The 12,598-nt window shown below is 34.7% G+C and overlaps 1 protein-coding gene across 1 annotated transcript; it reads right to left on the reverse strand.

Moving 5' to 3' along the window:
* Positions 1-7,161: 7,161 nt before the first annotated feature.
* On the reverse strand, positions 7,162-10,589 carry LOC104250083 (protein LIFEGUARD 4). Its single transcript, XM_009806628.2, has 4 exons — positions 9,997-10,589; positions 9,537-9,650; positions 8,569-8,726; positions 7,162-7,558 (listed from the first exon to the last, which is right to left on the reverse strand). Exons 1-4 carry the CDS (start codon positions 10,253-10,255, stop codon positions 7,352-7,354), a joined length of 738 nt encoding a protein of 245 aa, XP_009804930.1. The 5' UTR covers positions 10,256-10,589; the 3' UTR covers positions 7,162-7,351.
* Positions 10,590-12,598: the final 2,009 nt, after the last annotated feature.

Consider the following 12,598-nt stretch of genomic DNA (forward strand, 5'->3'; position numbering starts at 1 on the left):
AATAGTAGCACTTACTTCTCTTTTTAAATGTGAGGGGCAAATGACTTTTTAGGGATGCGTACATAAGGATAATTTTGAAAAAACAAATTAAATTTTTTCTTGATTATATAAATGAACATTTATTTTAGACCAAAATAAAAAAAAACAAATTGGTTACTTGTGGACCCGAGGGAGTATAAATTAATGACGCTAACTTAACCTCCCCCTCCAACCAAATGTCAGACCTAGAAAATGCAACTCGTAGAAATACACGTATCATGTTATTCTGGTTGGGGAGATATTGTGGTATATTGTTGAAGTGGGTGTTAAAATTGAGGAAATTTGCAGAATTCAAAGTGTGCACTGTGCTGTATTTTCTTGAAGCAGAGGTTCGACAAGTGCAGAGATAAACAATTCAAAGCTTATTTGTATCTAGAAAATGCAGCAAGCTAGTAATACTATATATATTTAACGTGTAGTACTATTGTATTTCTGGTATATCTTGATATTGAGTCATGAAATTTTAAGAAAATTTGCTGAATTCAAAGCAGAAAATAAACTCTTTAAGTTTAGCCATAGAAGACAGTTGGTGTACATGCTTGAATCAGCAAATATATTTTATTGCTCCCTTAGAAATTAAGGTGGATATATATAATTCTTCTATGAAATATTAACTATAACAGGTTAATTAGCACTCAAGAAGAGTGCAATCTTTACGAGATCAATCCTTTTTCGAGAGACAGGTGAGGCTTGCTCAGTTAGGTCTTGGGTTCGAATCACGCTGGAAGGAAAATGTGAAAATACTATAGATCCTCCTAAATTGAGAGACAAAAAAAAAAAATCCTCTTTCAAGAAACAACCTGAATGAGAAAAAAAATGAAATGTAATCCTATCAAAATACATATTGTGAATACCTAATTTTTGGTCGCTTCTAATTCTCCTACAAACACTAATATTTGGTTGATTTTTAGTTATTTGTGCATTTTTATTTGCATTCCTTTATTAAAAATACCAAAAATATATTATATTTTTTACCTTTTATTTATGTGTTTTAGTTTGCATCTTTAAACTATATATCCCAAATAAATTTTCTTTCTACTTATATATTATCCTTAGGACTAAATAAGATAGTTAGGGAGTTAAGGGATTCGGCTAGTGTATTTTAATTGAAATTGAGCTAAATTGGCCCAAAATTAGAAGTCCAAAGATCCCAGATCCGGTCCACATGGGGCTGCCAGGGGCGGGTCCAAAAGACGTAGTTTTGGATCAAAACTACGTCGTTTTAGTTAAGTGATAAAGATTTAATCTCATCCATTCATTGCCCTTTGATCCAACGGTCCAAATTTGATCTTCATTCTTAGTATTTAACACCTAAAGAAGCCAAAATTTGCCCTAATTTTGCCCTATTATCAATTTCACTCCTCTCTTTACTCTCTCCCCTCTCACAAGAACCACCCGTCGCCCCTATTCCGTCGGCCAGAAATCGCCACCACGGGCGGACGACCTCCAATCGACCCCATTTTTTCACCATCTCTTTGTCTCTTCCTCTTCTTTCCATATCCAAATCCCAAATCCCCGAAATCCTCACCAAACTCCACAAATCTAGCCAAATCCGAAACCCTAGCCACCCAAATTTTCCTCTTTTCTTTCTCGAACTAGTGACAAATACGACCACCCAACCCCACAAAACCTATATGAACGTGTAGATCTCAAAGAGATCTACAATTTCCCTATAATCTCACCCCAAAAAAAATGCACCGCCGCCGACCAGCCACCTCACCGTCCCGCCACTAGTGCCCTACTACTGCCTTATTCTGTAAGCTGATTTGATCCGAAGACTCACGTTTCCTTCTAGCATGACGCCAGAACTTATTTGTTTAGGCGTCTACTAAAAGGAAACTTGTGTTTTGGGGTCGGGCAGTCATTGGTCAACATCCTCGGCATCTTCTTATTGTGCGATTTGGCCTCGAATGTCCCTGAGTTTTGGTAACACCTCTTTCCTTTTTCTGATTTCGTCCTTGTAATTATTATTAGGTTTAGAGTTTAATTTGCATTCACTTTTAAGTTATTCGTATAAATTTGGGCAGTGATTCTGTTGAGTTACTATTGTTTTCATATTTTGTATGTCACTTCCAATAAACCTTTTAGTTGCTCGTAGTGATTAGTTTAGATGTATCATATGACACTGAGATCAATTATTTTGCTTCTTGACTGATTAGTCATTTAGTTTGGTTACATTGATCTGATTCATATGTGATATTTTTGAGTTCTTTGTGTTAGTTTATTTTTATCAATTTAGTTTTGTTGATTAATTGTTGGTCAGTTCAGAATCAATCATGTTTAGTTATCATGTTTCGTTATGCTTCCGAACTTTAACTGAAGTTTCAAAGTCTTTGGACTCTAACTGGAACCTGAATCCTTCCTTTAGGTTTCTGATTTTTGTTGCCTACTACTTTATTGTAGTTATTGTAGTAGTGTAAGTTCTGTTAGTGGTCAATTTTAGTTCGTTTTCTGCCTAGTTTTCAATTTCGTCTTCACTTAGTCAAAACTGTTTCACTAAGTTGTTTTCTCTGTTAACATGTGTCTTGCTTGGTTTTGTTTTAGTAATTAGGTTTTAAGTTCTCTTGATTGATTAATGGTTCAGTGTTAAGTTTTAGTTATATGTTTGTGGTATATTAACTAAGTTCTAGTTACTTGTCTTTAGTTTTGGTTTGAAGCAAACAACGTCTGGTATTGATTGTTGAAAAGCTGAAGAGTAAATATGTTTGATCATGAGAGTAGGGTACTTGTTTTGCTGCTTTTTATTGTTTAAAGACTGTTGGGAGTATACAGCTCCTAATACTATTCACAGTTGGTAAAAAAATGATCGTTTGGACAGATTTTTGAACCAAAAGTCTGTCCTTTGAATAGTTAGAGCAGATTTTTGGTGAGAAATATGTCCTATGGACAGATTTTCAATCATGAATGCATTGCCTCTTCTCTTATAAAAGACTGAACATTCTTATTTACATAGGAAGACATCTTGAGAATTGAAAAACACATCTGGCTAGACATCTTTTACACACAAAAAGAACACAGCTTTAAGAGTAAAAGTAGGATCTGAACACTGAATAGTAAGCTGAAAGTGTTGATCTTTTTGTGAGTGATTTCTCTGTTTGCAAGACCTTTCAAAAGCCTAAGAGTGTTGAAGTTGATTGTTGGGATCCTTCTTCTTTAAAAGTTACTAAGTTAAGGGTTTTTCCTGGATTGTTTTGGATCAAAAGTTGCTGATTTGCTGCTGTTTATTGCTGTTTTCTATGGTCATTTGCTGCCGAGTTTCATTTTCTCTGTTGCTGCATTCTGAAATTCTGCAAACTAGGTATTTCTCTTAAGCTTTGCAATGTAACCTGTGATAAAAAGCATGAGGATATGGTTGTTTGTCTTGTTAAGTTCTAATATTAAACAAATGCTGTCATTTTAAAGTTCTAAGGGCATTGCTTTATCTCTTTTGGGTTGTAAATATGCTGAGCATGAAAAGTTTTGATAAAGATTTACTACTTCACTCTTATTATTAATGTACTGCTACATAGAGTTATTGCTATTTCTTTAAATTCATTGGATGTTTGAAGCTAAAAAGAGAAAAACAAATATTTAGTCAAATGAAGTAATTTGAAGTTTGGAGAGTTGGCATGATGAATGTGTTAGTTTCGCCTTATTTGACTGAAATTGGTCATTAGAGATGTGTAAGTTTAATTATTTTTTAGTTCTTGTTTAAGTTAGCATTAGATGATGTGGTAATACTTAATAGAGGTAGACTTTTGTAAGCAATAAAAAAGAAGTTGGATTTGAATAGATAAGCTACATAAATTTATTCATAACTAGTCTTGTTGCCAGTATTAGTAAATTGGAACTACAGATTATTTGGCCAAATAAAATCAAGTTCACCAGGCCCATGAAAATAATAGTTCAACTGGCCTGTTCTTTGTAAACATTCTCTACTAGGCCCATTTCGTGTTAAGCATGCTAGCTGGCCCTTTCTTCTTTTTTTTTTTTTTTATAAAAAATAATTATGTGGGCCCAGTAAAATCCGAATTTCTGGTAAAAAATTGCACGGGGCGCTTATTTGGTCGCCCCCATTTAACCTATACCCATTTTTTTAAAATTTTTTAACTTGTACCCACTTTTTAAATAACTTCAACCCCATTTCTCCTCTTCCTTCCCCTCCTTTGTTTTCTTCTTCTTTCTTCTGCTGCTGTTGGTGCAGATTATTTCTTCTTCGTTTTGTCTCAATTAATATTCTTTTACGTAAGCATAGTTATGGATTTAACTTAATTGTTTGTTCAGATTTTTCATGAAGTGGAAGGAGTCATCTATTGAGCTCAAAAAAGGAAAGATATACGTACACAAACACAACTATGACAAGTATGCCAAGTAATTTGTAGCAACTTTTTGCCTAAACAAAGAACCACCATAATTAAGGATAAATGACAGATTAACTACTCTCATCTTGGCTACAAAAAGTACAAAGAGTTATCCATATGAAATCACCAGTGATTATAGCTGTCTTTGCTAAGTACAGGAAAAGCAGTCAAGTGATTAAAAAATTCCGACTCCAGAAGAGGAGAGCCAAGTAAAATATTAGTACAAAAAAAAACTTCAGCTCTAGAGCTGAAGCTTACAAACAAAAAGCCAGTTAAAAATAAAAACTTCAGCTCTGTTACAAAACAAAAATTTCAGCTCTGTTACAAAACAAAAACTTCAGCTCTAGAGCTGAAGCTTGCAAACAAAAACTTCAGCTCTAGAGCTGAAGTTCACCAGTTACAAGCAAAAACTTCAGCTGTAGAGCTGAAGTTCGACAGTTACAAAACAAAAACTTCAGCTCTAGAGCTGAAGCTTACAAACAAAAAGCCAGTTACAAACAAAAACTTCAGCTCTAGAGCTGAAATTTGACAGTTACAAAACAAAAACTTCAGCTCTAGAGCTGAAGCTTACAAACAAAAACTTCAGCTCTAAAGCTGAAGTTCGCCAGTTACAAACAAGCTGAAGTTCGACAGTTACAAAATGAAAACTTCATCTCTAGGGCTGAACTTCAGGCCCGACTACTAGAATGCTGAAGTTTTGCGTGATTGTCTTTGCTACTTCAGCCCCGTATGCTGAAGTTATGCGAAAAAGCGGGTACGCTTGCAATTTTTTTTGCAAAGCGAGCACAAGTTAAAATATGATACAAAAAACGGATATAGATGCAAATGCCCCGAATTTCTACAACCCAATTCAAACAAAGTTGGCTGGTCCATTCCTTTAAATATAGCAAGCCCATACTGTTCAATAAAGATGGCCAATTTTCTTTTAATAACTTCAACAAGCCCAATGCCAATAATTGATAAGCTAGTCCAAGTTTAAATGTCGTATTTGTTTAAACAAACGTAGTAGTATTATAGCCTTTTCTAGTGAATATTTTTTTTTAGTAACTTAATCTTCTTAATAGTTAATTTAAATGCTAGGCAACTAGTAGGCTCGTTTTAACTTTTTTATTCACGAATTCGCTTGCGTAGCGTAATATTAACTTTTAATATTTTAATTCAATAATCTCATACTATTTCTACTAGTTTTAATTAATTTTTAATTTAATTAATTCTTCTACTAAAATTGCGGATTTGCTTGCTTAGCGCGATACTTAATATTTTAGTAATTTCTTTAAGTGTAGTAACTTTTTTTTTCAAAAGTAACAACATGCTAATACTTCTTTGTCCTGACGGCGGATTCGCTTGCGTAGCGCTATTATGACTAAGTCAATAAATTTCGTCTCGATCACGCATTCGCTTGCGTAGTGTGATTATGACATTTTATTATATTCTTTAATTTTTCTAATAATCAAGAAATAAAAGCGTATAAGTAAGACATGGAAATCATATAAATCACAGTTTGTCCAAAATTAATTCAAGACAAGTTTAAGTCAATAAAGCGACCGTGCTAGAACCACAGAACTCGGGGAATGTCTTACACCTTCTCCCCGGTCAACAGAATTCCTTATCCGGACTTTGTTTTCGCAGACCAATAATAAAAGAGTCAAACCTTCCTTTGACTAGGGATTCAAATCAAAGGTGACTTGAAACACCAAAAAATCAATTCCAAGTGGCGACTCTGAATAACAAAAATAATCTCTATTTCAAAATTATCACTTTAATTGGAAAAACTCTTTAACTCATAAATTCATAGCATAACACACATCTTTTTGCGGGGTAGAAAAGGGGTGTGACACATACTAGCAAATTAAAACAATCTCCTCCTTTATCTAAAGTAGCAAGATAATATATTTCTCTTAAATTATTTATTATCGTTTAAACCACATTCTAAAAATTTCTAACTCACGTGTAGCTGTCTTGTCCTTAAACCTTCTCGTTTCTTGCTGGTTCTCATTGTCATTTGTCACTCTCTTCCAGTAGTATTCCCCATGCCAATTTGATCATTGGATTCCTTGTCTTGTCTTCAATTTGTCCCCAATATACTCCCAAAAAATTGCCCATACTGCATCAGCTTCTGTCATATAGTCTAGAAAGCATATTTGTCCCTATCATTTTCATTACAATTTCGGGTGTGTTGTATATCTCTTCGACTAACTTTAAGGATTGTGTCAAGTACTAGTGTTGTTCTTCAATTTCTGATGCACTGCTCCGAATTGTCTCGGTTCCTCATCATAATAAACAACCAAGAAGAATTAACCAAAATAGTCGTTCACCTAATCACTTGATGGATGTATAACATATATATAATCGATTTATAATATGTATATAATCATATATAATTAGTATATAGTAATTAGAAAGAATAAACAGTAAATGTGACTGGGTATTCGTGTCCAAGTAGCCCAATATGCATGGCTACTGCTACAATGCTGGATGGAGAAATTAATATTTCCATATCTTGAGGGGCAAATAAACCAAGCTTCCTCTAACCAACAAATCTGTTTTTATTATTTTAAATAAATATTAAAAAAAGAAATCAAATATAAATTCTGCGTCGTTACCAACACCAACAGATAACAGCCTTTGATACTCGAGTAGCTTAAGGTTTAAAACCCCAAGAGGAGATAGGATCAAAGGTTTAGATTCCAAGTCAATTATTGACTTGAAGTAAGTTATACAGCCAGGGCAAAAATCAATACTAATGCGCCATTCAATACCTAGGCTGAGAAAAAGACAGACATTATTGAATGGAAAAATTAGTCTCTTTTAACTTGATAGTATTTACAACATACATAAGTATGCAACTACATCTATGCACTGACTGCTACACCCAAATAACTGAGACCAAAAGTAAAAAAGGAAAAAGGAAACATGCACCTAAAAGAAAAAAGATAATCATATATATATATATATATGTATGGCTGTCCCCCTCAACTTTCAGAAGCTCTGAAGATAGTCAGTATAGATAGGAAGAGATTGATAACGTCCAGATACAAGGCAACTGCAGCCCAGATATACTCGTCGTAAGTATAGCGCTTGATTAGGTTGTCTGTATCATAAACGATGTATCCACAGAATAAAATTGAGGCTAGACACCCATAGATCATCACAGAGATCCTACCCAAAGGAAACAGAAACTGCAACAGGCAAGAAGATAAACCAAGTCAGTTTTCTTCTTTGTACAGACTAATTAGCTCTAAGGTCGATGCAATATGGGTTCAACTAACTTTAATTTTTTCACGTTAAAGTAAATAAATTCATTATATTTTATCTACTATAACAGAAAATATATATACAAAACTTTACCCACTATCACAACGGAATCTAAACTGTATGAACAAGCTTACCTAGCCAGTTGACTTTATTATTATACTGGATAAAATTTTGAGACTTCAATTTAATGCGACAAAAGATAGTTTATTATTGTAGGTAAAGTTCTATAACCATACGTGAAATACCCTTCCATTTAACCCGGCATTTTTTATACAAAGCATAGAGGCAAATCCAGGATTTAAATCATATGGGTTCAACTTTTAAGGTTTTTAGCATTGAACATATTATATTTTTAAAGTTATGGGTTTATATCTACTATTTTTGTAATTTTAATCAATTTTTATATATAAATTTTTACACCGCGACGAAAGTTATGGGTTCATTTGAACCGTTAGTTATTCACTGCATCCGTCTCTGCAAAGCATAGTGTTATGAGTTCAGTGATCAAAATATCGCAGTTGAACTATCACATTTAAATAAGCAGCTAAACTAGGAAGTATAAGTCGTAATTACCACATGCGATGCGATTTTTTTTTTTTTAACAAAAGTCCACCGTTGGTGGATGATGGGGTTTAGGCTGGACTCCTAACCTATATATTATCAAAAAGAATTAGTACACGGAGGAGGATATAGACCATAGCCTCCAGGACAAGATGAAGAGTCACTCTTATGTAAAACTGACTGAAGCGAGAGAATTTTGGGAGATATTCTCCATAACAGAGGAGTTACTAGGGACCTTTACTTAATAAGTGGCAATTACCAAATGTGATTTATAAATCGCATTCTGCAGTTGCGGTTTGTACGACAATAGGCAAAAGTCCACAAACCTGGATGAAGGCAAACAACATTTAAGAAATGGCAAAAGTCCACAAACCTGGATGAAGGCAAACAACATGAGAACAATGAGAGCACCAAATAAGAATGGTCCCAGAAAATTGAAATCATGGCCTCTCTTTGCTGCCCAGAATGTGTACACTGTTAGGCTAAGCACCACTGATGTCGTCAATATGACCGACTCCAATATTACCTTGCCTGCGCCATCCAAATAGAGAGATTTATTAATTATTATCCAGTATGACATACCAGTACCTGAAGTTTCTATTTCTCTTGCTTAAAAGCATTAGAGCATTTTATCCAGAGGGCAAAGATAGCAACACATGACACTTCTAAGAGAAGAATAGAGCAAGTACTGATAACACTATGTTTTGCCTCATATATATCCAGCAGAAAAATGAAAATGCTACACCATCTTAGTAACGATATCTCTATTTACGAATTTTGATTTTAAATAAAATCCGTTGTTGCTTGCTAGTGTTGAAACGTTCTGCACCTTTTAGACGCCTTAACTTTTTTTTTAAACTACTTGTCACCTTTGACAAGTACGAATGTCAGGTAACTCTATACAATCAAAAATTTAAGTGTAGGAAAAATATCAAATATCACCTTTTTTCTAATCTCTATCACGTAATTATCAATAATGTGGACTTATTATTAGGTATTTCGCCCAAGTTCATTGTCACATTCATTGGTTCACATCATTAATATATAATATTTTCCAATGATAAAGTTTATATTAACACAATGCCACAAGAAGAATATTTTAAGGACAAAAGCGTGCATAGTCAAGAGACATGGCATAAAACAAACAATCAATATCATTTTTTAAAATATTGACACTTTCTCTCTAAAAGATTAAGACTAGATATGAATTTTGATTAATGTTCACAAAATATATTGATTGAATTAACACTAAGTAAGCAGAAAATTAGGAACAAATCAAAACAAAGAGAGGCATTGAAATGAAGGTAATTAAACCCCTAAATTAAAGGTGACGAAGCTTACCACTGGTGAATGCACAAGTTAATCCCACAGCAAAGGCTAAAGCAACTGTAAATAACCCAAGTAACAAATAGTTGACCGGATGCTTCTGGTGATAGTAATACAGCGGACACAATGCTGCACACACAAATTAATAGTATTCAAGTCATTTCACGTCCACCTCGACTAATCAAAATTAAATTAATAAAAAATAACTAATACTCCTTCAGTTTCAAATTAGATGACACATTTTGCTTATCGAGTCAAACTGCATGAAATTTGACCAACGTTTTAAAATATATTTTCTTATCGTATTGACGTGAGAAAAATTGTAATTTATAATACTTTTCGTATATCTGATTTTAATTTTAAAATATTAAGTTGAACTAATTTAATTTAACTTTAAAATATAATCAAATTGATCATGGATAAGCGAAATGTAACATACAAATTGAAAGAGAAATTATAAAAAAAGAAGACGTACTAATGAAGGGAGTGATTATAAGAACAATATACAGAGCTAATCCTGCCCCTGTTGACACAAAAAAGTGTGCAATTGGGTGAACGGTGACAACTACAGAGGCAACTGCAATTGTGAGAAGAAGTTGAAGACTCAAAATAGAGTAGACTTTCCGAATAAAACCCCAACGGAGTTCAGGACTCTCTAACATCGTCGGATACAACGGCCTTGCTCCGCCCTCCACGTCATCTTTCCGGTAAGGCGTATTCCACGTCTGCCACATCTTACAAATAATACCCACAGAAAAAATTCACTAATCAAACAAATTCTTGAACAAACAAATTTGTTTGATTTCTATGAAATTAGAAATGCAGGGGAGTTGGTTATATATATGTAAATGTTGGTTCTAAATATAGAAACTTCGTGACTCGTCGAAGGAAAGAGATGACACGTGGAAGAAAAAGAAAAACTGGAAAGTGGGTTATCGTTTTTTTTTTTTATTAACCTAACATTCTTCTGGACTAGTCTAGATGGATTCTGAAGTTTGTACTCATCATCTCTGGACTTTGGTTCATCGCTTTCGTTTGAAGGGAAAGACAGCTGAAATTTGCTGCTTTAATTTTGGCTTTGCTTTCGACCTAGGTGTAACAACAACGGAATTACGTAAAGTTAACGAAATTATGTAAATAATTAATAGTAGCATGTTTTACTTTTATATAGTTACAGTGATAAGTAAACATGCTACTGCAAGTTAAAATATACTATAATTTAAATGTGTAATTTTTTTACAGTATATGATCAAAATCCAAAATCAACCCGCTAGTAAAAATGCAGTTATTGCACATATTTTTCGTGGAAAATAATGAAAACATACGTCTTAAATGGTCCTATGTAACGATCTGGACGGTCGTTTCATGAGTTACCGTTCTATTTCTCTCATTTCTGCTTCTTTATGTGTTGTTCAGCTGTATTTCATCATATCGTGTTGGTTGTTCTGTGTTTGGAGTGGCCTTGAAGTGAAATGAGACATTTAGTCTCTTTTGAGTAAGCTTATGTTGAAAAAGTCAACCGGATGTTGACTTATGAGTAGAAGGTCTCGGATGTGAATTCTGATGGTGCGGACAGCTCTGTTAGGTGATTTTGAACTTAGGAGCGTGTTCATAATGTAATTTGGAGGTCTACGGTAGATTTAGACTAATTTTGGCGTTTTCCGTTCGGCAGTGGAAATCTTGATATCGGAGTCGGATTGGGATTCCGGACATTGGAGTAGGTCCGTTGTGTCATTCGTGACGTGTGTGCAAAATTTCAGGTAATTCGGATGAGGTTTGATAGGTTTTTGCATCGTTTGCGGAATTCGGAAGTTTGGAAATCCTTAGGATTGAATCCGATGGTGATTTGATGTTTTGATGTTGTTTTGAGTGTTCCGAAGGTTGGAACAAGTTTGAATGATATTATGGGATGTGTTGGCATGTTTAATTGAGGTCCCGAGGGCCTCGGTATGTTTCGGGTGGTTAACGGACCAACTCTTGGCTTTAGAAGTTGGCAGATTTCTGGTATTTTATTGCAGAGAATTCCTTTTTCGCGTTCGCGAGAAGGCTATCGCGTTCGCGAAGGGTTATTGAGAGAAGAGGGAAATTGTTCTTCGCGTTCACGAAAGGGAGGCCGCGAATGCGAAGGTTTGATCTGAGTATGCATCGCGTTGGCGAGGAGGGCGTCAAGTTCGCGATGGTTGAGCTGGTTAAGGTACACGTTCGTGAGTGGGCCATCGCGTTCGCATAGAAGGATTTCCAGGTCAGAGGCAGTTGTGCTTCACGAACGCGAGGGAGTTGCCGCGTTCGCGAAGAAGAAAACATCTGGGCAGAATGTTTAAGTTCAAACACGAGGGTTTTGGTCCATAATTTCAAAATTCATTAGAGAGATCGGGAGTGTCATGACCCATTTTAGCATCACGACCGGCGCTTAGGAGTAAGTGCCCCCAAGTAAGCCTCATCGATATTTTACAAAGAATCGGACAGGGTTTCCCCTATTTTAGGACTATCCGAATGTTTTCCTGTCTCATAAATAAATAACACCCAACCAATTTTCACCTAAATCAATTCACAATCTTCATCAACTAACCAAAAACGAGTTTTCACCATCATTACCAACCTTATCAACATAATAATACTAAACCCATAAAAAAATATGGAAAGAAGTGAAATACTAGTAACTAATCCAATATAACATATGAATACTCATGACGCTAATAAAAATGACTATGTAACAACTCCAAGAGTTCATAAGGAAAGACGATAACAAATAAATAAACTCTTCGCCCACGCGAACAAGTGCGGAGCTCACCAGGAACTATCAACTCGTATACTCTAATTAACGAAATCCTAGCTCGCGTAAACTGGTGTCTCTGTAAAAAAAAATAGCGGGGAGTGAGTCGCTAGCTCAGTGAGTAATAACACTTAACCACAACCGTTTTAAATCGGGGACAAGTCAGAAAACATGCATGTACAATAATAATCAGAAACTATCATAAAAATAAAAGCCTCTCAAAACGGTAAATATAATCAGTTTATTCATGTGTTTCCTGTAGTACAAATCAATTTAACAAATCGGTAATAAACTCGGTAAGCAC

The sequence above is a fragment of the Nicotiana sylvestris genome, chromosome 6 (genome assembly GCF_000393655.2).
Source record: "Nicotiana sylvestris chromosome 6, ASM39365v2, whole genome shotgun sequence".
Lineage (NCBI taxonomy): Eukaryota > Viridiplantae > Streptophyta > Magnoliopsida > Solanales > Solanaceae > Nicotiana > Nicotiana sylvestris.